This window comes from Nerophis lumbriciformis, linkage group LG05, assembly GCF_033978685.3.
Source record: "Nerophis lumbriciformis linkage group LG05, RoL_Nlum_v2.1, whole genome shotgun sequence".
Taxonomy (NCBI): Eukaryota; Metazoa; Chordata; class Actinopteri; order Syngnathiformes; family Syngnathidae; genus Nerophis; species Nerophis lumbriciformis.
This window is the reverse complement of record NC_084552.2, coordinates 44,850,954-44,876,349: the sequence shown is the minus strand read 5'-3', so window position 1 is coordinate 44,876,349 and position 25,396 is coordinate 44,850,954. Positions and strand designations below refer to the sequence as shown.

The following is a 25,396-nucleotide window of genomic DNA, read 5'->3' as shown; positions in this document are numbered from 1 at the left end:
TCGCGGGGGCGCTGGAGCCTATCTCAGCTACAATCAGGCGGAAGGCGGTGTACACCCTAGACAAGTCGCCAGCTCATCGCATGGCCAACACAGATCGACAGACAACATTCACACTCGCATCCACACATATATGACGGAATTAAGGAAGCCTGCCATGAGGTGGCGACTTGTCCAGGGTGTACCCCCCCTTCCGCCCGATTGTAGCTGAGATAGGCTCCAGCGCCCCCCGCGACCCCAAAAGGGAATAAGCGGTAGAAAATGGATGGACGGATGGAATTAAGGAAGCAGCATGAGACAAGTGTTTGCTGGAGAAGACTTTAATGGAGTCTCGTATTGAAAGGAAACTTTATTCCTTTGGAGTTTATGAGGCCAATGAGGTATGATTCTTTCTAATATGTATGTGAAATCAATATGTTTTGTTTCTTGGATGTCAGAGTAATTGTAAATTCTGTTGGCTTATTTTATTAGTTCTGACGGCATTATATTTGGCATCGTTGGTAACAGTGACGTGCGGTGAACTAAACATCAGGTGAGGCATAGATACTTTTGGAGGGGTTTTTTCTTCTTTTTTTAATTTAAATTCATATGTGCAGCTCTGGCAGCACGGTGGAAGAGGGGTTAGTGCGTCTGCCTCACAATACGAAGGTCCTGAGTAGTCTTGGGTTCAATCCCGGGCTCGGGATCTTTCTGTGTGGAGTTTGCATGTTCTCCCCATGACTGCGTGGGTTCCCTCCGGGTACTCCGGCTTCCTCCCACCTCCAAAAACATGCACCTGGGGATAGGCCGATTGGCAACACTAAATTGGCCCTAGTGTGTGATTGTGAGTGTGAATGTTGTCTGTCTATCTGTGTTGGCCCTGCGATGAGGTGGCGACTTGTCCAGGGTGTACACCGCCTTACGCCCGATTGTAGCTGAGATAGGCTCCAGCGCCCCCCGCAACCCAAAAAAAGGGAATAAGCGGTAGAAAATGGATGGATGGATGTGCAGCTCTAATCCTTGTTGATTTAGGTTGCACATTAGAGTAACAGGAAAAAGAAGGGAGTTATTCGCTTTCATAAAAACGTTATCATAATGATATTATGATATGATAAATGGGTCCAAAAAGTATTTGATAAAGTTGTTATTAAATACTTGTTGGTCCCATTTGCTTTTAACAAAATTAATCAAGTATTGTGAGTGTATCTTACCTTTCTGTATTTGTATCTGAAGCAGCAATAGCTATCCTCCATGAAAACATACTTTGTATGATCACATTCATTTTGTCTTAAAGTCCAGTTTCGAGAAGTATTTCATCTTGGATACAGTATATAATCCTCCATATTGGCAGACACATTAATTTAATTAAATTTCATTCCAAGCAATAAAACAATATTTTTGCATCTGACAAAAAACACCCACAAATGCTGGGTTACTCTAATAAAAATGCCATTTTTGTTATAAATACTGTTTAAAAAAATAAATTAAAAAAAGGCTGGCTTCCGCTGGAGAGACATGTGTCTGCTAGCTTGAGCGCCCCCACTTCTCCCAGTGTGGCAAGTCAGAATACTGCTGAGGCATTGAACTGCAAGTTGACAATATATTGCTCCCTACTGTGAGGCAGAGTACTTGCTGCCTCATGGCCTGCCTCTTCCCCGTGGCAACAAGCACGCTCCGCCTCGCACGCACACGCTCAATACACTTTGTGTGTAGCCGTGGAGGCACCACCTGTGTCTGCCTCACTTCTCGTCTGCCGCATTATTTTGATCCGGAAACACGGAATTTCTGCGATTTTGACCATGAAAATTATCAAAATATACAGGAACCACAACAAAATCACATAGAAAGCATAGACCAAAAGAGAAATATTTAAACTTATTGTATTACTTCGATTTTGAACATCTCATGGTTAAGCCACCTGGTGGCAAGGCGAGGCAATGCCTCAGTGGTTGGTAGCGTGAAGAAGGCGTGGCTGAAATAATTGTCTGTGAGCAAAACGAACGACTTGAGCCTTTAAGAACTGGGAGGGAGTAACATGATTATCGGCGGAGCCATTGTGCCTAGGTGCCTGAGTGGCGCTGTGGGGAAGAAGCCAATGACCTTTAGGTGCGCACTGATTGCACTCACGCGTGGCGCACCAGAGATTTGTTTTTTGACCGCAGGCAGTGTGAGTTTTGTGTTATAAGAATTTATGCTTTGAGAAGAAATCAAAATTGACTTTCGTGTCACAAAGAAGTTTGTTTATTCTTTTATTTAACGACCTAATGGTCCAAGTTTGTTATCAAAAGAAAAGCCAGCAGAAAGCCGCAAGTGCATTAACTAAGGTGAGTCTCCATAATTCAAGTCAAAAAACACTTCTCTGTTGAGTAATGCATGAGAATAAGGATTTACCCTAACGCCACGGTTCTGTTGTAAGCAACTAAGTACAAGAACGTGAGGGCAGCGGGATGCAAGCCAGGTGAGCGGCATGCCGAGGCCAAGCGGAGGACCGAGGAAGGTCACGGCAGCTGGTATACTGCGGGCGCATTGGGCACAGCCAACGGGGAGTGGTGAGCGAGTGGCGGAGGTCGAATCGGGGCTGGTGCAGAGGACGTGAATGAGTAGAGCTGCAGATCGTCAAGCAAGCCAGGATTGAAGACTCTGGTGAAGCAGTAAAGTTTTTTACAGGCCACAAAGGAGCAAAGGTAAATGGAGTCAACTCCATAAGCAATGCATGGCCATTAAAAAAAGAAAAGAAAGTGTGCGTTTAAATCCCAAAGATTTGGTGTTAAAACAAGACAGTTAAAGTAGACTATTAATGCTGAAAAACTATCGGTGTGTTTTTGAAAAATGTTTGGGATTTGTGCTTTGGTGTTACTAGGTAGGTTTTTGGTGTATGCTAATTAAATATCTTTAGTTAGTAAGCTTACCTTTCTTTTTCAGAGGTGTCTTTTGGTATGTTTTGTTCATTTCTTTGACAGCACCTGTATTCCCAAGCTAGGCTAGTGTTGTCTTTTTGTAACCCCCCCTATGGTTACTTTTCAATAACCCTAGTTTTGTTTTCTATTCTTGGCTTCGGTGTCTTTAATTTACACCTCATTTAGTTTATGCACTTTTATGTTGCGTTCTCCTAAGATCCTTAGACTCCGAGCCATCTGGGAACGTAACAGCATTTTAGATTAATCCAGAAATCTTACCCGAAAGCCCAATATCCCTAACTTTTTGTGAAATATGTATGAAGCACTTTTAAAGCATATGCACTGAATTGTTAATTCATCAAAAATGGTTACTTGATTTGCTAATTATTAATTTTTTTGAGCAGGAGTGCCTAAACTTTTTGCCTCCAAAAACCAAAGTGAATGTGTGCCATTGTGCTGCAGGCCATCAGCGATTTTAATCAAGGGTGTCCTGATACAACTTTTTCACTTTCAATACGTTACCAATTCAATTATCAATTGGAGCCTTGGGAATTGGCCGATAACTACTTTATATTGCAGGAATCATACACAGTACTTGTATTATTTTGTAGTGTGGAATATTAGAAAAGGCTTGGTCAGATGAAATGAGTCAAACAGAACAATGGTTGGTATGAATACCACTAACCTACTTATTATTAACCATCTGGAATGGACTCATGCTGTCTCTTAAGTTGAAGTGGAAGGGTAATTCTTTTGGGTAATACCTAATGGCCACAATATTTTATAAAGTTAAGCTTATGTTGCAGTAAGTCAAATGCTGTGGACACAATTGTTACTGGATACTTTTTAATATGCCTTGGAAACTTTTTGTGTAAGTGATGTGCAACTATATTTGATACCGGTTTATATTGAAAAATTTGATGTTTTAGACTGCAATATTGTTCACCCTTTTACACCTGTCAAGCTACTGGCCTACATCAGAGATTTTACATGCAAACTGATATCATCCAATACTTGTTTGTGCTATTATCACATCAATATCCTATATCAACATTAATGCTGCCACAACGATGACTCTTGCTGGCCTACTGCCTTCGGTATTGGCACCATTCCCAAATTATGTCGGCTCTATTGATAACCTCACTAACAACTTTAACGATGCCCTACGCGACACCATTGATAGTATAGCACCGCTAAAGCTTAAAAGAGCCCCTAAAAGGCGCACCCCATAGTTTACAGAAGAAACTAGAGCCCATAAATTATCATGTAGAAAGCTGGAACGCAAATGGCGCGCTACTAAACTTGAGGTTTTCCATCAAGCATGGAGTGATAGTTTAATAACTTATAAACACATGCTTACCCTAGCTAAAGCTAAATATTACTCAAATCTTATCCACCTCAACAAAAATGATCCGAAATTTTTGTTTAGTACAGTAGCATCGCTAACCCAACAAGGGACTCCTCCCAGTAGCTCCACCCACTCAGCAGATGATTTTATGAATTTCTTTAATAAGAAAATTGAACTCATTAGAAAGGAGATTAAAGACAATGCATCGCAGCTACAACTGGGTTCTATTAACACAGATACGACTGTATCTACGACGGATACCGCCCTCCAAAATAGTTTCTCTCTCTTTGATGAAATAACACTAGAGGAATTGTTAAGATGTGTCAATGGGACAAAACAAACAACATGTTTACTTGACCCATTTCCTGGGAAACTTATTAAGGAGCTTTTTGTATTATTAGGTCCATCAGTGCTAAATATTATAAACTTATCACTTTCCTCTGGCACTGTTCCACTAGCATTCAAAAAAGCGGTTATTCATCCTTTGCTCAAAAGACCTAACCTTGATCCTGACCTCATGGTAAACTACCGGTTTATCTCGAAAATCCTCGAAAAAATTGTCGCACAGCAGCTAAATGAACACTTAATGTCTAACAATCTCTGTGAACCTTTTCAATCCGGTTTCAGGGCAAATCACTCTACGGAGACAGCCCTCGCAAAAATGACTAATGATCTACTGCTAACGATGGATTCTGATGCGTCATCTATGTTGCTGCTTCTTGATCTTAGCGTTGCTTTCGATACCGTCGATCATAACATTTTATTAGAGCGTATCAAAACACGTATTGGTATGTCAGACTTAGCCTTGTCGTGGTTTAACTCTTATCTTACTGACAGGATGCAGTGCGTCTCCCATAACAATGTGACCTCGGACTATGTTAAGGTAACGTGCGGAGTCCCTCAAGGTTCGGTTCTTGGCCCTGCACTCTTTAGTATTTACATGTTGCCGCTAGGTGACATCATACGCAAATACGGTGTTAGCTTTCATTGTTATGCTGATGACACCCAACTCTACATGCCCCTAAAGCTGACCAACACGCCGGATTGTAGTCAGCTGGAGGCGTGTCTTAATGAAATTAAACAATGGATGTCCGCTAACTTCTTGCAACTCAACACTAAGAAAACGGAAATGCTGATTATCGGTCCTGCTAAACACCGACATTTATTTGATAATACCACCTTAACATTTGACAACCAAACAATTACACAAAGCGACTCAGTAAAGAATCTGGGTATTATCTTCGACCCAACTCTCTCCTTTGAGTCACACATTAAGAATGTTACTAAAACGGCCTTCTTTCATCTCCGTAATATCGCTAAAATTCGTTCCATTTTGTCCACTAGCGACGCTGAGATCATTATTCATGCGTTCGTTACGTCTCGTCTCGATTACTGTAACGTATTATTTTCGGGTCTCCCTATGTCTAGCATTAAAAGATTACAGTTGGTACAAAATGCGGCTGCTAGACTTTTGACAAGAACAAGAAAGTTTGATCATATTACGCCTATACTGGCTCACCTGCACTGGCTTCCTGTGCACTTAAGATGCGACTTTAAGGTTTTACTACTTACGTATAAAATACTACACGGTCTAGCTCCATCCTATCTTGTCGATTGTATTGTACCATATGTCCCGGCAAGAAATCTGCGTTCAAAGAACTCCGGCTTATTAGTGATTCCCAGAGCCCAAAAAAAGTCTGCGGGCTGTAGAGCGTTTTCTATTCGGGCTCCAGCACTATGGAATGCCCTCCCGGTAACAGTTAGAGATGCTACCTCAGTAGAAACATTTAAGTCCCATCTCAAAACTCATTTGTATACTCTAGCCTTTGAATAGCCCCCCTTTTTTAGACCAGTTGATCTGCCGTTTCTTTTCTTTTCTCCTCTGCTCCCCCCTATCCCTTGTGGAAGGGGAGACACACAGATCCGGTGGCCATGGATGGGGTGCTGGCTGTCCGGGGTCGGGACCCGGGGTGGACCGCTCACCTGTATATCGGTTGGGAACATCTCTGCGCTGCTGACCCGTCTCCGCTCGGGATGGTTTCCTGCTGACCCCACTGTGGACTGGACTCTTACTGTTATGCTGGATCCACTATGGACTGGACTCCCACAATATTATGTTAGACCCACTCGACATCCATTGCATTCGGTCTCCCTAGAGGGGGGGGGGGTTACCCACATATGCGGTCCTCTCCAAGGTTTCTCATAGTCATTCACATCGACGTCCCACTGGGGTGAGTTTTTCCTTGCCCTTATGTGGGCTATACCGAGGATGTCGTTGTGGCTTGTGCAGCCCTTTGAGACACTTGTGATTTAGGGCTATATAAATAAACATTGATTGATTGATTGATTGATCAATATTGGATCAGGACACCCTAATTTTAAACACAAATAACCTAAATGTAAATAAAAGACTTCACCCTTTGGTGGGCCAAACAAATCGACTCAGCGGGCCAAATCTGGCCCACAATACCCCACTTTGAGCACCCCTGGTTTAGTGACTAGTCACTAGAGCTACTACATTCTAGATGTACTTATATGTTGTCAAAATTATCTACGGTAGCCTATATATTTGGTAAAACAAGAATTTACCGATGTGAATATTAATGCTTTTCTGAAGCCAGGGGCATCACTAGGTTTGAAGAACAAGGGGGGGCTTAGACCCCAGGAGGTTCTTGTGAAAAATGTTTTGCTCACAACTTTTTGGCACTGTATTAGAATTACACAAACACTGAATACATCTAAATTGTTGCAAGTGTAAGACAGCTTCAGTCATCTTTAGTAAGCATAAGATGACCCAAACACATTAGGGCAGTGTTGTTGCAGGCAAAGCTAGCAGGCAATTTGCAAACAGGGAAACGTTGCACAGATAGCAGTGTAAACGAATTTGCACAGCACTACCTAGTTGACTTGAAAACAAGAGGTTCTGGTGGAAATAAACGTTCATGCCTGGAAAGCACGGTGGCAGAGGGGTTAGTGCATCTGCCTCACAATACGAAGGTCCTGAGTAGTCGTGAGTTCAATCCCGGCCTCGGGATCTTTCTGTGTGGAGTTTGCATGTTCTCCCCGTGACTGCGTGGGTTCCCTCTGGGTACTCCGGCTTCCTCCCACCTCCAAAGACATGCACCTGGGGATAGGTTGATTGGCAACACTAAATTGACCCTAGTGTGGGAATGTTGTCTGTCTATCTGTGTTGGCCCTGCGATGAGGTGGCGACTTGTCCAGGGTGTACCCCGCCTTCCGCCCGATTGTAGCTGCGATAGGCTCCAGCACCCCCCGCGACCCCGAAGGGAATAAGCGGTAGAAAATGGATGGATGGATGGCCTGGAAAGCAGAGGCTGGATGTCCACCCAAATATGTTGTCTGTTCACAACCTCTTTGGTTCATAATTGTTGCATTGTAAGATTGTTTTGCTTACTACTTGTTACTGTATTAGAATTACACAGCAAACACTGAAGAAATCGAAATTGTTGAAAAGCAATATTGTTAGTTTCCCGTTGTTACTGCAATGGAAATTTAAGGCATTTAAACCACAGGTGTCAAATTCAATGCCCACAGGCCACACCAGGCCACTTGATTTGCATCCATTTTAAATAATTTTATGTCACACAAACCCCAAATATTTTTCAAACGCACCAATAGTTTTTCAACATAGTCGACTTTAACTGTCTCGCTTTATTTAACACTAGTGATGGGTCCGGCAACACCGATGCATCGGCGCATGCGTCGAGCTCATAGAGCAAAACCCTGTGTCGGTGCGCGTACCACTTTTAGAAAGTCACGTGACCGATCACGAGCTGTTTCGGTCACGTGACCAATACGCGAACTGTGTCGAACTGACGCCTGTGCGCCAAACTGTGTTTATAAGGAAGCGCATCTGTCAACGATGCTGCTGCCAACAGAATCGCCGCACTTATGTCGTTGGTCATTTGTAATTTATCGTCGGAGATCATGGAGCAGCCTCAGGCAAAAAAAGATTTCCGCCGTGGGAATATTTTGATCATATATCGGAAAAAAAGGTATTTGTGTTCATTTCCTTGTCGTTTCATCCTGTTCTCTCAAAGTTTCCACTTGATCTATTAGAATTCAAAATGATTCTCAGTTTACTATTCATATTTTCTGCAGGTTAAATGTCGCATTTGTACGACAGAATTGTCGTACATTAACAAATCCACCTCCTCAATGCTGAGGCATTATAGGTCCAGGCATGAAAATGAAGTTCCAGAGACACCCAGGATAAACTCAGGTATACAGCCATTCTACAACTTACTCTGTTTCTTTTTTGATAATTAATTACCTTTTTCTTTCTCATTTTTAACCATCAAGCTATCAGGAAGCAGATGCTGGATGAGGCTCTGCTGAACTTCATTGTCAGGAATGCCAGCCCCTCAGCATTGTGGAGAGTGAAGGGTTCAGGGAACTAGTGCAGGTCCTTGAGCCATCATGTTTTGCCTACCAGAAAGGTTTGTGTGGAAATTACCTAAAGTTGTAGTTGATACATCCAATTTATTTAATATTTAAATTGAATATGTTGAGTTGCTTTTGGTTTGACTTGGTGTTATTTTCAGACCATCAAAAAAATGCTGGAGGAACGGGAACGAGTGAATTGGAAGTACAGCAAGCTGTGGCAGTGAGTATAACAGCTGACATGTGGACATCTGTAAACATGGAGGCTTACTTGGCTCTTACCTGTCACTACATAAATGATAATTTGCAGTTGTGTACATCTGTGTTGGGAGTGCAATACTTTCCACAAAGTCACACTGCTGACAATTTGGCCCAGGTCAAAAGGGGCATGATGGCGGACTGGGCCATAACTAATAGTGTTTTGTGACCGACGCAGCACCAAACATGATTGCATCCACTAGACAGCTCCAAATTCGACACTCAATTTGCATTGCACAGTCTTAATTTATTAGTTAGAAAATCATGTGACCAGATCCCCACACTTGCAATCATCAGACACAAAGCAAGGCACATTGTCACATACTTTAGATCGAGCACTCTAAGCTAAGGAGAAGCTTGCTCAAGTGCAACAACAGATGGGACGGCCAACCCTGAAACTCATCAATGAGGTGGCAACACGCTGGAACAGCACATATAAAATGCTGTCAAGGCTACATGATGAGGAGTCAGTGTGGGTATCTCTGGCCTCTCTAAAAACAGATTGGACTCCACTTACAGCTGATGAGTTTAACATTGTTGGAGAAACACTTATTGTGCTTGCTCCTTTCCATCAAGCCACAATGGAGTTGTCTGAGGAAAGGCAAGTGTCAGGGTCAAAGGTCATCCCAATGATGAAAATGCTCTACGTTGCACTAGAGCAGGGGTCCCCAAACTTTTTGACTCGGGGGCCGCATTGGTTTAAAACAATTTGGCCGGGGGCTGGGCTGTATATATATATATATATATATATATATATATATATATATATATATAGAGATAGATGTGTGTGTATATAGTGCACTTTCCGCACGTGCGATGATGTAACGTTATCAATGAGAAAACGCATTTTTAGACAATATGATTTGCCTGAGCAGCTAGGAGACACCGTGAGTAGCAAGCAGTACAAAGTGGATAAGAAAAGACAGAAAAAAATTATTTTTTTAATACTTGGGACTTCCCGCGGGCCTGATTATGGACGCTGGCGGGCCGGATCCAGCCCACGGGCCGTAGTTTGGGGACCACTGCACTAAAGCATAGTGCTTCAACCTTGCAAACACCTCCATGAACACTTGAAGCATCGAGTCACAGACCCTGCTTCCAATCTGGAGTCATTAAGTGTGTTGACCCTAGCAATACTTCTTGACCCCAGATTTAAATCACTCTGGTTCCGCAGTTCTTGTAAATTGAATGACGCCATCATTCGGCTACGTTCCGAATGTGCGTCTGTCATCGGACGCACAAATGAACCCCTGCCAGGACCATCTGCAGAACAGCTGTCTGCACCCACTTCAGGCATTTATTCAGCATTATTTGTTTGTTGTTTGAAATCATGTAATAAAATGCATATTTGTTGTTTTTAAGATAACCTTTGGAAACATCTGGATATGGAAGTGGGAAGTCAGACAAAAAAAACTCTACTGCAGATGCCATACAAGAGGTCCAACGTTACCTGGCAGAGGGAAATGTAGCTAGGTCCTAGGACCCATTGAAATACAGTATCCTCTGTGCCCTGTGAGCGGGGTCTTTTCTACACCCGGAGAAATAACTAAGAAGAGAAATCGTCTAAAATTTAATACGTTCGAAAAACTGTTTTTTTTTAATAAAAATGTTTAAAAAAAAAAAAATTAAAAAAAAATTCCCAGTCCACAAGCATCCTCATTCACAACACGTTGTCTCAGATTTCCATGTTATGATACATGTTCACATTTATTGACTGTATCTAAAAAAGATAAAAATATATTTTTATTTAAATGAAGATATGAAATAATCCTAAATGAAATACAATGACTTGGATTATATTATTGTATATACTAGGTCATAAAATCAGTGTCAGTTGAGTCGGTCCATAGGTTGCCTGTAGGGATTTTTAATGTCCAACAGATGTCAGTATTTAGTGACACAGTATCTACACAGTATCAATACAGTTTTGCAATGTGTCGAAACGCTTCATGACGCCTCATCAACCCATCACTAGTACCTACTCTAGCCTAAAGAGGGGGTCTTTATACACAGACAAATCCTACATGTGTATTGTGTAGTGTATAGAGGCCTCTGTCTAACCTTTCCCAAGACTAGGCTGTAGATACTTACAAAAGTTGAAAGGTAAAAAAAATGAAGACAAAAAACAGGTGGCAGAAGTTAAGCAAAGAGCTTAACAAAAATTATTACAAAACAAAGTAGCATCTATCAGAGCTCCCCACAGCATGTCAGAAAAAGAATCCGCCTGATCCAGTGGTGAGCAGGTGGTTTTAAACAGGCTGGGAGGATGAATGGTGGACTGGGATTGGCTGGCTGATTAACAGGTGAGTGAAATGAGGAGCAGCTGGGAACAGGAACCGGTTGATTGGCAGCAGAGGCAGTAAAAGAATGTCACCTGTAGAAACAATAGGGGAAGAGACACAAATAAACCACCATTATGTGGAATGTAACAAATGCACTATGACCTTTAATGGTTAATATAATTTGACCTTATCAAACTTTTGAATGAACATATCCCACTGTTCAATGTTTCACTACTTTATGCACAACTTAATGTTTTCTCACCAGGAGCTGAATTGTGCAACTGAAGAAACCTTTGTGAAAATAGTTTCACATACCTTTTCAGTTAATTAGAGCTGGGCAATACTAGGAATTCTGCTATAGATCCGATTAAAAAAGGGCTAGAATTGCAGTTATTGATAATGATACTTTGACTTTAGTTATCAAACATTGAATACATTTGCAAATTTGCAACTAATTAGTTGATTGTGACTGTGGTACCACAAGATAATTATTTTATTCAAATAAAAATGTGCTAAAAGGCAACTACCGGTGTACAAAACTACGTATGGAAAAAAACAAATGTATAAAATAATTACATTACTTTCAATTTCATACAATTATTAAAGAAAAAATCTACTAGTGCAAATAAAGAAAAATGCAAAAAAATTAAATACAAAAATGTCAACACCGTAAATAACTTCTATTGCAGGCAGATATTTGTGAATAATTAAGTCAGTAGTAGCAGGGAGTAGGAATGGCAAAGTGTACCTGAGTGAGCAGTAGAAAAAGAAAGAGATGCACTGATTACTGCAACGCACTTCTCGTCAGGGTCCCCAAAAAGAGCATAAAAAAGCTCCAGTACATCCAAAACAGCGCAGCGAGGATCCTAATGACAGTGCGCAAGCGTGATCATATCACACCTATCCTCAAATCACTCCACTGGCTCCCTATTGCATCCCGGACCGAAGTCAAGATTAACCTGCTAACACATCAATGCATCTACGGCAACGCCCCTTCCTACCTCAAGGACCTAGTTTCCCCTCAACCTCCCACCCGCAACCTCCACTCCTCAAACCCATCAGGACAAACCTACAAACAATGGGCCGCTGGGCTTTCTACTCGACCGCACCTGAACTCTGGAACGCTCTCCCCGACCATCTTAGAGCACCATAGTCGGTCGACCGTTTTAAAAAGGGACTAAAAACCCAGTATTTTAGCACAGCTTTGATCTCATTTCTCTGCCTTTTTGTTTTTAAATGCACTGCTTGCCTATCTGTTTTATCCAGTGCTTTCGTGTTTTTTTCTATTTTTCTATGTTTTATCTAGTGCGTATCTAGTGTTTTTCATGTTTTTATTTCTATTTTAATTTTCTATTACCGGTATATATTCTAACTTTTCATATGGATTTTTTTTACTTTTCTTTGTAAATATTTTGTAGCACTTTGACATTTTAACAAATGTAAAGTGCGTTACAAATGTAATTCATTATTATTATTTTGAGACTAGAAGACATGCTGCGCTCGAGTCGTAAGAACTCTCAGGAAAAGCCAATACTTTGCTGGATTCACAGATGGGAAACTGCAACAAAAGTATTGATCCGATACCGACACCCACCTTGGGATCGATACTATCAATATTTAGAACGACACAATCACCTCTAATTATCAGTGACCCTTCCAGTCCCTCTGTATCTGTAACCTGCTGCTGACTCTGAAGCTCAGTGGCCACTTCCCTCTGAGAACGTCTTGTTTGAAGCCTCACAATGGCGAGCTACTGTTGATTAAGTGTTAGGTGTTGGTTTCATGAAGTCAAAAGGTTAATAGCGTGATGAAGAGGACTATTTAAATATCTATTCTAATTGAAGCCGAACATTTATTGGCTTATGTATCGATCACACACCTGTTCAGCATCTTGTTAGAGAACAGCAAGTTATGCAGAAAGCAGACAAACTTTTAACAGTTGGATAATTAGAAAAATTGGTGAAGGTCAAATTAGGTTCACCTGTAAAGGTAAAATATTACCCAAAAGCCGAATGAATATTCCTTTTTGTGAGTAGGCCTAAAGTGTAATTAGAAGTCGCTGTCATTGTAGTCTATCACTGTAATTGCATCTTTTTCCATCTGCTGCTGCTCCTCTTCTTCTTGCTGGGTTTCCTTATCGCTGTTATCCTCAGCATCCATTGGCCGGTGAAACTCTTGGTAAATTCCAGTCAGGGCTTTTGCTGCCTCCAGAGACACTTTGAGGAATCCTATCACCTCCTTTTCGTCATCTACTCGCACAACTGGAGAAAACACACGAGATGGACACACATTAAGCAAGCAAAAACAATCTGCCTTTCATTTTATTTATTTTTTATTTTTAGGAAAGGTTTCAGAAACGCCTACTGTCAATTTGCCGTTCAATGACGTCGTTCCCTGTCAGCAGCAGCTCCTGCAGGTCCAAGAAGGAGCATCCGACATCCCAGCACTCCTCATTGTCATCCATTGGCTCACTGACGACTGTGAACTTTAACCTGCACAAACACTGTGATTTATACCCACATACATCAAAGAAACACAACACAGTCCTTATCTGTAAACCAGGGGTGTCCAAACTCTTTCCACCAAAATGAAAGGATGCAGGGACCACTCTAAAACACTTCACATCTGAGCAAAAACAATCCAATGTTGGTCAAGATATGCCAAGTTAAAAATGGTTAACGAAAAAAAAATAGAGGCAAAATAATTTTCAGTAGAAGCATTTAAGTCTCATCTTAAAACTCATTTGTATACTCTTGGAATTGGGGGTTAAATCACCAAAAATGATTCCCGGGCGCGGCAACCGCTGCTGCCCACTGCTCCCCTCACCTCCCAGGGGGTGATCAAGGGTGATGGGTCAAATGCAGAGAATAATCTCGCCACACCTAGAGTGTGTGTGTGACAATCATTGGTACTTTAACTTTAACTTTTAAATCAGTGTAAAACGTTTGGCATTTAGCCACTTGATGGCACTGTTAGCTCACATTCACTCTTTGATCGATTGATGACTACCTTTTTACAGCAACAGCAAATACACATCCAGCAACAGTTTTAAAAACAGCTGCTTTCCTGTTTCAAAAGCGCTCAAGAATGAGAAATTGTGAGATCATTTTTTTTTAAAAAAAGACTGTTTTTACTTTTTATTTTTGCACCATTAAAATACTGTATGCAGTGTGAAGTTTGATTAATTGAAAGTTTGGTGCCTCTGTGGCAGTAGGCTAAGCCACCAATTATGCTGCACCTGAATTTTCTGCGTTCTTGAGGTCAAAGACCATTAAGTAATTTTTTTTTAAAATAGGCTGCGGGACAACAAAAACTAGCTGCACTTTTGACACCACTATGCTAAGCGACCTGTAACAAACTTTGTGGTATAGGTGACAAAGCCAATTAATGTAATATTTATGAACATGTTTTATTTATAAATAACTTTTATTACTTTTTGGAATATGCTGAGGGCCAAAAAGGCTGCACTTTGGACACACCTGCTGTGCACTGACTTACTCTACCTGCCCTTGTTGGGGTCACTGCCCTCCAACATGGTGTAAAGATACTGTCTGAGTGGCACTGACAGTGAACCATCCACATAGATGACTGGCAGAGACACAGAGAGATTAGCAAAAAGAAAATATGAATGCCTTTTGCCTATCAATGCTCCCACCTCGTGTGAAGTTGTAGTGAATCTCCTCCCCCTCTGTGGGCTTGCGGAGGGACACGGGCGTCTCTGTTGTTTCCATTGGAATACCCAGCAGCCGGTATTCCACGTAGACACGCTGCACTGAATCGTCCAGCGCCACTTGAGAGGACGGTTCGAAAGTCAACGAAAAGATCTCCACTCTTAGCTTGTCACCCTGCATGCCAACATTATGACTTATAGTATATGTGATGAGATGCTGTGTTTTCTTTGGCCTATAGTTTTACTTGACCTTTTTTCTCTCTTGTTTCGTTGAAACAATGAGGTCGCTTGTTAAGGTCTCAGAGGACTCTGAGGGTTCTTCAGCAGCTGCACAGTAAAACTATGTTAATGAAGAACGACCACAAAGTAAGGTTGTGAGTTCTTACCACTCTCGCTCCTTTCCTCCTTTTCCTGCTCTTTATCCACTGACACCAGATCCACAGAGGAAATGTTCTGTATATTAGAACATACAGTTAACCTCACATTGCCTTCATGACATCAGTAGACCTTGTCGAACCCTACCTGAGTAGCAGGATCACCAACAGAGCGTCTTCTCAGTGAAGTGGCATGTCTGGAAGATCTCAGGAGATCAATGAAATGAGTTTGTCTCCATCGCTGTGCCCACATTCTTTCATTAAGATAACTTACTTTGTGATTGGCGAATGAGAGAGCACAGTGGGGGGTTCCTCGTCTTGACGAGCAGGAGACTTTTTGTTGGACCTCTTGGTCTGGCTTGGTTGTATGTTGTCAAGTGAAGGCTAGCGACATAAAAGATGAAACATTTGTGCATCATACTGCTAGTTAATGTACCATGATGGTGTGTTTTAAGGTGCATAAAACCTCACGTAAACTCTCATCTTCCTCATCTTTGCTTTGGTTTCTCCTGACTCAAGGTGCTTTGTCTGCGGGAAGACAAGACACAAGTTGTTGAATGTGGAAGATTGATGTTCATACAGTAGATAGAATGTGCACTATTTAGACACCTTGACTCTGGGCTTAGCTATTGGTCTTTGTGAGTCTTCTGCTAATCCTTGGTTTCTCATGCTGCTTTCCATCACATTTACTGGTGGTTGAAAGGGGTACTTCCATTTAATCAACACCCTGACAGTCCCCCGTGGGCCACCAGCTGGATCACGCAGAACATAGTCACCTGGAGAACCAGAGACCCTGCTGGGTTTATGCACTGTCCAGGATATGAACTGGAATCTTGTTCGGATCACCTTGGATCTCCCTGCCAGTCGCCAGCGCTCTCAGTGGGATGGGTGTTTTAGCCAAGTAGACTGGTGGTATCTGGTCATCGCTGTCATCAAACACATAGACCCAAAGGCTGCTTGACCTGCGCAATTTAAACATAAATAACATTTTGCACAATCTTACAAAAGTAGGTTGCCCGGCGGTTCACAGCCTACCTCAAGTAGTGCAACACATCAGTTGTGATTGCAAGCGGGTAGCTGGTGATGTCGTGGAAAACTGGGTTAACATTACTCCGGACAGTTTGGGACACATGGGGCTGCAGGTCGTAGAATCTGTAGGTCAGGTAGGCATCAGGAAGTAGTCCAGGCCAGCGCCCTTTTAGACCCTCACAGCGCTCTAGCAGCAACATCAACTCGTTGGGAATACCTCCACCAAAATCGTACAACTCCTGCTTTACATAGAAAGTGATCATTCTCAACAGAACTGGCTGGGAATCTTTATGAAAGTTCATTTGGATTTACCACGTGGCCGCCAGTTTGCCAGCCAAGAGAGATTTGAGCCGGCATTTTCTTTGTTGCTGTGGTCCTGTCATTGCCTCCCGACACCACTGCATCCATGGGCTCTGTAGGTGAAAATAGGCGGACCCAGAAATCCACAACACCGACTATTTCCCTCACAGAACCTTGAAGAGAGAGACACTAGAATGTATTGTCTGACAGTAAACAGATCCTATCACTCAAATTAAGAACTTTGTCTGTACCTGTGATGTGCACACGTCCATTAATATGTTCCCCTCTCCTCTCCACGGCAGCCAACAGGGACAACTGTCCGCTCCCGTGCGTTAGAAAGCGGACCCCTCCTACTGCCTGGTGGAGCTCCACTTTGACCTTCCACCCCTGTACCTCTAGCCTTTCCAGATCACAGGCAGTCAGAGCATAGTGGGAGGTGAAGCTGTAGTTGGGTTTGCTTCCCGCCACCAGAGGTGTGGAGTGGACTTCAAAGTCCAAAAGGCTGTATGTACAGAAGGTCACCGTGTCTTCACCTTGGTCTGGATCAATGCTGCTCATATTCCGAAACCCACTTGGAGTAAAGGTGGCATCCTAAAGAAGTAAGAACACAGTTGGTTTCTAAACAACCATGAATACAATTAACAAAGCACTTTTCACCTTGATGTGAACTTCTAAGAGGGACTCTCCAGACCTCAATGGAGAATAAGAAATATAATCTTCAGGCGAGACTGCTTGTTTTTCTCCTGTTGGCCATGTGTACTGTATCGGTATGGTCCGTTTGTGGCTCTTTGTGTTGTACGCAAAGGTTTTCAGCTGGTCTTTTGAGCACATATTTACAGGTGTTAGGTACTGATGCTGAAAGACTGTGCTGCTGCTGTTCCAGTTCTTACCTTGTAAAGCATTGATCTGGAGAACTCTTTTGCATAACAGTTTGTCTTTCTCCGCCATCCTCATCCTCATCGCCTCCCTTTCACTCTCCAACCTTGTTTTGGTTGTGTCCAACTCCTCCTTTGGGTAGAAAACACTTTGGGTTACATTGAAGATCGTATTGAGGAGGCCAGTGCTGATCATGAGGAAGTGTTGGCACCTGAAGGTCTTTACTGATGCGATGCTCTAGCAAAAGGAGGCTCCTGGTTTTCTGTAATTCAAGCACGGTCTCGGCGAGTAAGGCCTGATTGTTGACAAGCTCTTTCTCTCGATCAGCCCCGGGGAGACATAAACCCTCTCTGCTCTCCTGTTGCATACGGAACGCCTGTCCAACATGTGAAGGAAATAAGAACCTTTCCTTAAAGATCCAGCATGTTGGGACAAACAGACTTCTGTAGGACTGAGTCTCAAATGGAATACTTCAGTCAAAATGCTTTATTAAGTATACTGCGTACTGGCGCACATTTTGACAATCTAGTGCAGTAGTCCCCAAACTACGGCCCGGCTTGGGCCCGTCAGTGTCTACAATACGGCCTGCGGGATGTACTAGGTTAAAAAAATACAACATTTGTCTTTTCTACCTGCTTAGGCAAATCCAATTGTTGATGTAGATGCTCAGATCTGCTGTACAGATTTACTTTACAAAAGAGAAGTGTGGGATAATTTTTTTGTAGCCTTATTTGTATTTGACTGTATTGAATATTTGGATGTATATGCTGTAGTGTTTGGCTCAGCCGGATCGAGCAGGAGGTGATACAAAGAAGAAGAAAAAAAAGACAGAACGAGAATTGTAGGGTCAAGACAAATATATGTGTGTGTGTGTGTGTGTGTGTGTGTGTGTGTGTGTGTGTGTGTATGTATGTATGTATATGCACACCCCTGGGGTAGTGCTGTTTCGAATCCATTTCTGTCGTAAAATATTGGCCCATTTATCGGAAACTTCCTCTCGTCTCCTTTTTAATTGTAACCCATTCAAGCTAGTCTCTCCCCTTCTGCTACGTGGCCAAGATGGTAAGGGTCCTCCATCACTGTGCTTGCCATTTTGAGCGTATTGAGTGCAAAGTCTGCCCCATGGCAGTGCACTGCATTTTGCCGTGTTTCTTACTTATGCACTCAACAGGCTAAGTGTAAATATAGAAGTATCCCAAATGAGACAGTCTTGGGTTGCGTTTGCTTACACACCTTAATCTGAAAAAGTGTTTCGCTGAGCTCTTCGTCACTCATGTCAAACTCCTGCAGGGCGAGAGAAGGACACAATAAATAAGTCAAGTTATCTTTATGTCATAACTTATTTACTGACCTTGGTGACAGAGTCTAGTCTGCGCTGTAAGACAGAAATCTGATCGTTGTACTCGAGTATCTTCTCTTCCAGATATTTTAGTTTGGCTGAACATCAAGAACAATAGGTTAAATATACTTCATCAGGGCGTCCAAACCTTTTTCACTGACAGCCGCATACAGAAAAATTGAAAGTTGTTTTTATTGGTTTAATTTATTCTTCACATTTTAATTCATTACACATGCTTAAATCAATTCAATATGGTTTAAGATAATAAATAAATGCAAAAAGCAGCTTTGTGGTATAGGTGACAAAGGGACCCTCTTGAATTGTTTACTTCTTATTTTCCTTCACCATTATTATTTCATAATATAAATCACTCTTTAAGGGCTTTACCATACTAAATCTTGTGGGTATGTGTATCCCAGTAAAAACTGTTCAAATGTTTGTCATGACAGGACGCACGGAAATCATCATACACCATTTTTAGACCCCAGGAAAAGTAGTGGCTGCAGCGGATATTGGGGATTGTAATAAGCAAATGAATAAACAAACAAACCAACAAACCATATAATCTCAGGGTTTCCCCTCGACTGTCAAGATACCTGTGGGGGTGTGGTCAGGGTGTGGTTATGGGCGTGGTCACCATGACGTCATCGAATAATTTGCCCAATCTGGTATATGATTTTTTTTTTTTATTTGTTTTTTACAATTATCTCTCCTGAGTTTTATCCTGCTTGTAAATGTGGGTTTTAACTCCTGTTTTCTAAAACGTGCTATATAAATAAAGTCAATTAGAATGGATAAAAACGCAAAAAAATGTATACATACATTTAAAAACAAATCTGTTGTTATTAATTAGTATTAAGGTATATTTTTTATATCATTTTGCCATATTCTCAATTGTTGCTGTTTATTGTACAATGTACTTTGAGAATTTTTTAAGTGTCATTCTAGAGACTTTTAATTACTTTTTTTTATTTATTAAAAACTACTAGCAAACAAATCTAATATCATTCTGGTGTTATAGAATGGCTTTGTGTTTATATACTCTTAACTTCGGTCCCTTGATGTCCCTGACGAAAGAGGCGAGCGACAGCAAGCACGTCACACTTGCTTTGCGCTGCTCCAGTTGAACTTTCTCTTCTTAAAAGTTCTCTTAATATTTGCACATTTTGTAGATAGATGTCCACGGGTATATCTGGATACGTCCACATTGCAGACATGCTGACGACGCTCCAGACAATGGCGTGCGTCTTATTTACATCCGGTTATCAAATGTTTTCAGTAATCAAAATCTTTCTTTGGTGGTCGAGTTTTCGGTACATCACATGTCAATCGTGCGCAAATAATAGGCTATATATTAGGGCTGTGAATCTTTGGGTGTCCCACGATTCGATTCAATATCAATTCTTGGGGTCACGATTCGATTCAAAATCGATTTTTTTTTTCCAATTCAACACGATTCTTGATTCAAAAACTATTTTTTCCCGACTCAAAACGATTCTCTATTCATTCAATACATATGATTTCAGCAGGATCTACCCCAGTCTGCTGACATGCAAGCATGTAGTAGATTTTTGTAAAAAGCTTTAATAATTGTAAAGGACATTTTTTTATCAACTGATTGCAATAATGTAAATTTGTTTTAACTATTAAATGAACCAAAAATATGACTTATTTTATCTTTGTGAAAATATTGGACACAGTGTGTTGTCAAGCTTATGACATGCAATGCAAGTGTAAGCCACTGTGACACTATTGTTCATTTATTTTTATTTTTTTATAAATGTCAAATGATAATGTCAATGAGGGATTTTTAATCACTGCTATGTTGAAATTGTAACTAATATTGATACTGTTGTTGATAATATTAATTTTTGTTCCACTACTTTTGGTTTGTTCTGTGTTGTGTTTGTGTCTCCTCTCAATTGCTGTTTATTGCAGTTCTGAGTGTTGCTGGGTCGGGTTTGGTTTTGGAATTGGATTGCATTGTTATGGTATTGCTGTGTATTGTTTTGTTGGATTGATTAATTAAAAAAACAAACAAAACAAAAAAATTTAAATAAAAAATAAAAATCGATTTTTAAATAATGAGAATCAATTCTGAATTGCACAACGTGAGAATCGTGATTCGAATTCGAATCGATTTTTTCCCACACCCCTACTATATATACAGTATATCCATTCAAACCGTAACGACTTGCTGGTGGTAATGTTTAATGTTTGTGTAGTTTAGACTTAATATCAGTTTTTCCCATGTTTGCAAACATGGGAAGCACGGACTCGAGTTACGGAGACGAAAGTGTGGAAATGGGAGGTAAAACCTTTTGGAATTGTGCTATTTGTTATCATAAGATTAGTAATAAAAGTTAAAAATAGCATTGGACATTGTATAGTTTCTTCTAAAAGCTACAATATATTACATTACTTTAATTTGTTTTAAAGTAAAACATGGTAATAAAAAGGCAGTGGCAGTCCGCCACATTCAGTTATATTAAGGGGAAACCCTGAGTTTACTTTAAGAGGTAGGCATCCATGTTGTTTGCAGGTGGCATTTGGGACAGTTTCAGTTTTTCTTGGCAACACTAGAGGACACTTTTTGACGGGATGATTATCTGGACTTTACCAGGTCCAGACTTATTGCGAAATCAAATATATTAGGCTGCAGGGGGAAAAGAAAACCTACAGTGATGGTCTCTGCAGGACCCAAAAATGGCAAAATAGCCAATTTTCCATAGGGTGGTGTTACCTGTGTAATGTTCTAACGCAGGCCATGTGTTGCTGTGTTTATAGAATGGGTTGCAGGCAAATACAAAAATTAGCTGCATTAAATGGACAAACAAGTCCATCGCAGCTCCCACCTCCTTCTTGCTCCCTCTGCTCCTCCATTATCTCCTTCTCTTGTCTGAGCTTCTTCTTCTCCGATTCCAGCCTGCCTCTTTCCTCCCGCTCTGCCTGCAGCGCTTTCTCCAGGATATTTGCATCTATCGTGGAAACGGTGTCTTCTGGTGCGTCCCTTTCCTTGTACACCACCTTGTGTTCTTCCACAGTGTCGTTGTAAGTAGATAAAGTACTACGAGAAGAGAAACCTGGATGAATAATTTTGAAGTGTTTTAAATATCCAGCAGTTTTTTGCTCTTACCTCTCAAGTAGCGAGTCATAGCTTTCTTTTATCCGATCCCTCTCTCCTTCCAGGTCACTTATACGCTCTTGTAGCTGGAGGACAAAAATGACATTACTTAATAGATTATTCCAATGACTGAAAGTCCTGCTCGTGTCCAGACCTTTTCCAGGTTCTGCAGAGACAAGCTGGCAGTTGTGAGTTGACCATCCAGGGTCAGCACTCTCTGCCTCTCCTGCTTCAGCTTCTCACTCAGCTCCTCCACCTTCTCCAGGAGGACAGTCTGGCTTTCCCTCAGTGACGTCTGAGTCTGAGTTAAGCAAAAATGTAATGCTGACTTCATTACCAGGAGAACTACATGAGGTTTTCAATGCTTTTTCACCTCCTCCAGCTGCTTCTCATAGGCCTGCCAAGAGAGGAAGCAGAGCGATGGAAAATATAAACTTTATTTATCCCACCCTTAGTGTGCTTAGTGTTTTGGTAAACATCATCCCACCTGTTGCAGGTTAGTGATCTTCTCCTGGGTTACCCGCAGGGCTGTGCTCTTCTCGGAAAGCTTCTTTTGGAGACGGATCACATCCAAGTTTTCTCTGATGGATGCTCTGACCACAAAATAATCAGCTGTGAGTGAGGCTTCGGAAGTGAAAGCTCTGCTGTCCTCACTTGTGTCTTTCAGCCTGTTGCTTCTTCATCTCTCTAATGGTGCCCTCCATCTCTCGCTCTTTATCTTGTAGTGTGTCTCGGAGGGCCAGTTGGAGCTCTGTCACCCTCATCTGCTCGCTCACACAGCTGGATGGAGAAAATATTGGTTTTCAAAGGGGTGGGCAACAAATGGTAAAGAAGAGGGTTGATTTTAATTATACAATTTCTCCATCTGTCCTCTGGTGTCCTCTGTTGTTGGGCCGTAGCGGGGTGGGGCCGTCTGCGCAGCCCTCCTGACTCCGCCATCAACTTCTGCACATTTACCTTTGAAGAGGAAAAAGACACGGAAGGCACAACTTGGAATACAGTACACACTCGCACATGCACGCTCACACACACACCTTTGTTGAACTTGTATGGTGTACGCCCCCCCAAGTCCAGAATGTGCTGCTTGGCCAGGCTGAGTTTGTTCTGTAAGACAACCTTCTGGCTCTCCAAAGTGGCCACACGAGCTTCCAGCTCTTGCAATGAGTCCTCCATGTCCCTCTCTTTGGCACCGGGACTGGCCTGACGGAGACGAATCAGTCTGGTGGACATCCTTTTTAGAGAAAAGCTATTTTATGCTTTTGTGTCTGTATATGTATTGGAGGCTACAAGTGCATGAATGCATTGTAGAACATTCCTAACTATGCAAAGCACCTGCGCATCTTTTGCTCTTGTGCTCGTGAGTGCATTCTTAACACAGTGTTCTCTTCTTGCAGGTGAAGGCAAAGGTCCTCCAGTTGCTCCCTGGGGAAACGAAAGAGCCGCTGAGGATCTGCGGGGGACAGAAGAGTGTCAAGAAAAAAACGAAAGAAGTTGAAGGTGCGTTCTCACCTTTGGTCATCATGATGTGATGCTTCTTCCACGGCTTCACATCACGTGCGGCATCTGCTGAGACAAGACCTTAGGCTGTTCGTCTCTGTTGGTCTCGCATATTTTTTTTAGACAAACAAACCTGGAACAGTCGCCATGAGTCCTCCCCTCATCAGCCCCACATCGCGAACTGGGAGGTCCCCCGCTGTCTCGTCCACCACGGGAGACATCACACCTTCACACAATCAATCAAAGCACCTGAATGGAGTTTAAATGACAAGCACTATAAACACAATGGAGTCATATGGATATTTTTAACCTTACCCTGGTTTTCCAGCAATTCCTGCGCCGTGTCTTCTTTTATATCTGCTTGAACAACATGGGGTTTAATCCATCTTCATCCTGTCCTCTTCTTGAGCCTCTGCCTGTGTGTGCACTTTGGCTCAAAGTAAACCTGAAGACCGCCTCACTGTTCCATCTGCTTGCACGGGTAATCCTGCCTGCGCACTAATCTGATTACACTGCCCACTTGTGCGCGCCAAAGCGAGCTTTAAGGTCAGTTTAGCGGCGGGCGAGTCGAGCTGTTTCTGTAGTGGAATGCACGTCTCAGGACTGTGGTGAAAGCTGTGATAGGTTAATGTGTGATGGAGGATGTCTGATAACCAACCATCTCATATAAAAGATAAAGACACATCCAAAAATGTAAAATAATTGTGCAAATGAAACTTTTTGTAAGGCCTTAATTAGACAAAGGCTAATTAAGTTTAGTTTTGTAGCACTTTGTTAGTAGGGATTGTCCAATCAATCAGTCAATTCATACATATTTGTGACATTGTCAAAGTCAGCACTATACCAGTACCACCCATGGGCGAGATCAGTGGTTCTTAAACTCTTTTCACCAAGTACCACCTCAGAAAAAACTTGGCTCTCCAAGTACCATAATAATGACCAACATTAAAATGCAGTAAATAAATAAATGGGTTATACTTGTATAGCGCTTTTCTACCTTCAAGGTACTCAAAGCGCTGTGACAGTATTACCACATTCACCCATTCACACACACATTCACACACTGAGAGCGGGAGCTGCCATGCAAGGCGCTAACCAGCAGCCATCAGGAGCAAGGGGTGAAGTGTCTTGCCCAAGGACACAAGGGACGTGACTAGGATGGTAGAAGGTGGGGATTGAACCCCAGTAACCAGCAACACTCCGATTTCTGGCATGGCCACTCTATCAACTTCGCCACGCCGTCCCCAGTAGTGTTGTAGGCCTAAATATTCATTAAAAACAAGGCAGTAGTTTTATTTAAGAAGTATATTTAATATGTTTGGCCTCTGTAACATAAGACAGTTTGAACAGTAACAGTATGTTTAAATATAGGATAACAAAAAAGTTTACTTTAATCAAGTGATTCTTTGGCGTACCGCTAGATAGAGCCCATGTACCATACCACAGTTTGAGAATCCCTGAGCTAGATGATGACGAACCATTTTGCATGTTTGATAGGGGGGTGTAGGCAGTTAAACGTTATAGATTCAAACAACCTTATTGAAATTTTCATAGCTATATTTGTTTTATATTAATATTTATTTCATATCTAAATAACATTAAAAATATATTCAAACTTTACAAAAGCTCAGGGCCCACGTGCTTTCGGCCCTTGTACAACATCCCCACTTACTTACCCTTCCACTTCGACGGCCCTGGCCACAGCTTCCATTGCACTTGAAGCATTGTACCTTCTTGAGCAAAGATGACGGAAATTACACTGATTTAAGTCATAGAAATTAAGGAGAGTAGACTTGCTATGCCCCTACCTTGAAGTTGAATAAAAAGCGTCACTTTTTCGAGCAGTATAGAACAACACTGTAGGGAGGATTAGCTACTTTAGCACGTTTTAACAGACTGTGGGCAGATACTTTCAAATAGCATATCGACACTAAATGTAATATTGGTATCGATACTAGCGTGATACGGTCAATATTTTACAGTTAATTTCCACGTTTTTTGTTGTGTTATTCAAATGCACTG

General features: G+C 41.8%; 1 protein-coding gene and 1 long non-coding RNA gene across 5 annotated transcripts; one reads left to right on the top strand and one right to left on the bottom strand.

Annotated features, from left to right (window-relative positions):
- Positions 1 to 1,368: 1,368 nt before the first annotated feature.
- On the top strand, positions 1,369 to 23,835 carry LOC133605894 (uncharacterized). 3 transcript variants are annotated; one of them, XR_012050468.1, is made up of 5 exons: positions 1,369 to 2,660; positions 8,344 to 8,464; positions 8,545 to 8,681; positions 8,787 to 8,848; positions 23,272 to 23,835. It is a non-coding gene; the product is annotated as an uncharacterized lncRNA (long non-coding RNA). The 3 variants fall into 3 exon arrangements; XR_012050467.1 differs by lacking the exon at positions 1,369 to 2,660 and having other exon boundaries at positions 6,578 to 8,464; positions 23,272 to 23,374; positions 23,498 to 23,835; XR_009815195.2 differs by lacking the exon at positions 1,369 to 2,660 and having other exon boundaries at positions 6,578 to 8,464.
- Positions 9,640 to 25,254, bottom strand: rpgrip1 (RPGR interacting protein 1). 2 transcript variants are annotated; one of them, XM_061959263.2, is made up of 33 exons: positions 25,051 to 25,254; positions 23,690 to 23,731; positions 23,508 to 23,600; positions 23,387 to 23,440; positions 23,210 to 23,327; positions 22,912 to 23,108; positions 22,732 to 22,834; positions 22,532 to 22,657; positions 22,365 to 22,470; positions 22,251 to 22,274; positions 22,032 to 22,178; positions 21,890 to 21,963; positions 21,609 to 21,820; positions 18,766 to 18,851; positions 18,648 to 18,698; positions 17,626 to 17,790; positions 17,429 to 17,546; positions 17,196 to 17,356; positions 16,790 to 17,129; positions 16,551 to 16,711; positions 16,245 to 16,480; positions 16,056 to 16,171; positions 15,819 to 15,985; positions 15,681 to 15,737; positions 15,484 to 15,593; positions 15,358 to 15,415; positions 15,222 to 15,288; positions 15,086 to 15,162; positions 14,821 to 15,010; positions 14,669 to 14,753; positions 13,530 to 13,657; positions 13,167 to 13,426; positions 9,640 to 11,257 (listed from the first exon to the last, which is right to left on the bottom strand). In XM_061959263.2, the coding sequence occupies exons 1-32, from the start codon at positions 25,097 to 25,099 to the stop codon at positions 13,215 to 13,217; spliced, it is 3,930 nt and encodes a 1,309-aa protein (XP_061815247.1). In that variant the 5' UTR covers positions 25,100 to 25,254; the 3' UTR covers positions 9,640 to 11,257; positions 13,167 to 13,214. The 2 variants fall into 2 exon arrangements, with proteins under 2 accessions (XP_061815247.1, XP_072769344.1); XM_072913243.1 differs by having other exon boundaries at positions 23,508 to 23,623; positions 23,690 to 25,254.
- Positions 25,255 to 25,396: the final 142 nt, after the last annotated feature.

Coding starts and splice junctions, on each gene's coding strand:
- rpgrip1 (XM_061959263.2), bottom strand. CDS start 25,099: ATGCTTCAAGTGCAATGGAAGCTGTGGCCAGGGCCGTCGAAGTGGAAG. Junction 23,732..25,050: donor AGGGCCGTCGAAGTGGAAGG/GTAAGTAAGTGG, acceptor TTGTTCAAGCAG/ATATAAAAGAAGACACGGCG. Junction 15,416..15,483: donor TCTCATTCGCCAATCACAAA/GTAAGTTATCTT, acceptor TGATCTCCTGAG/ATCTTCCAGACATGCCACTT.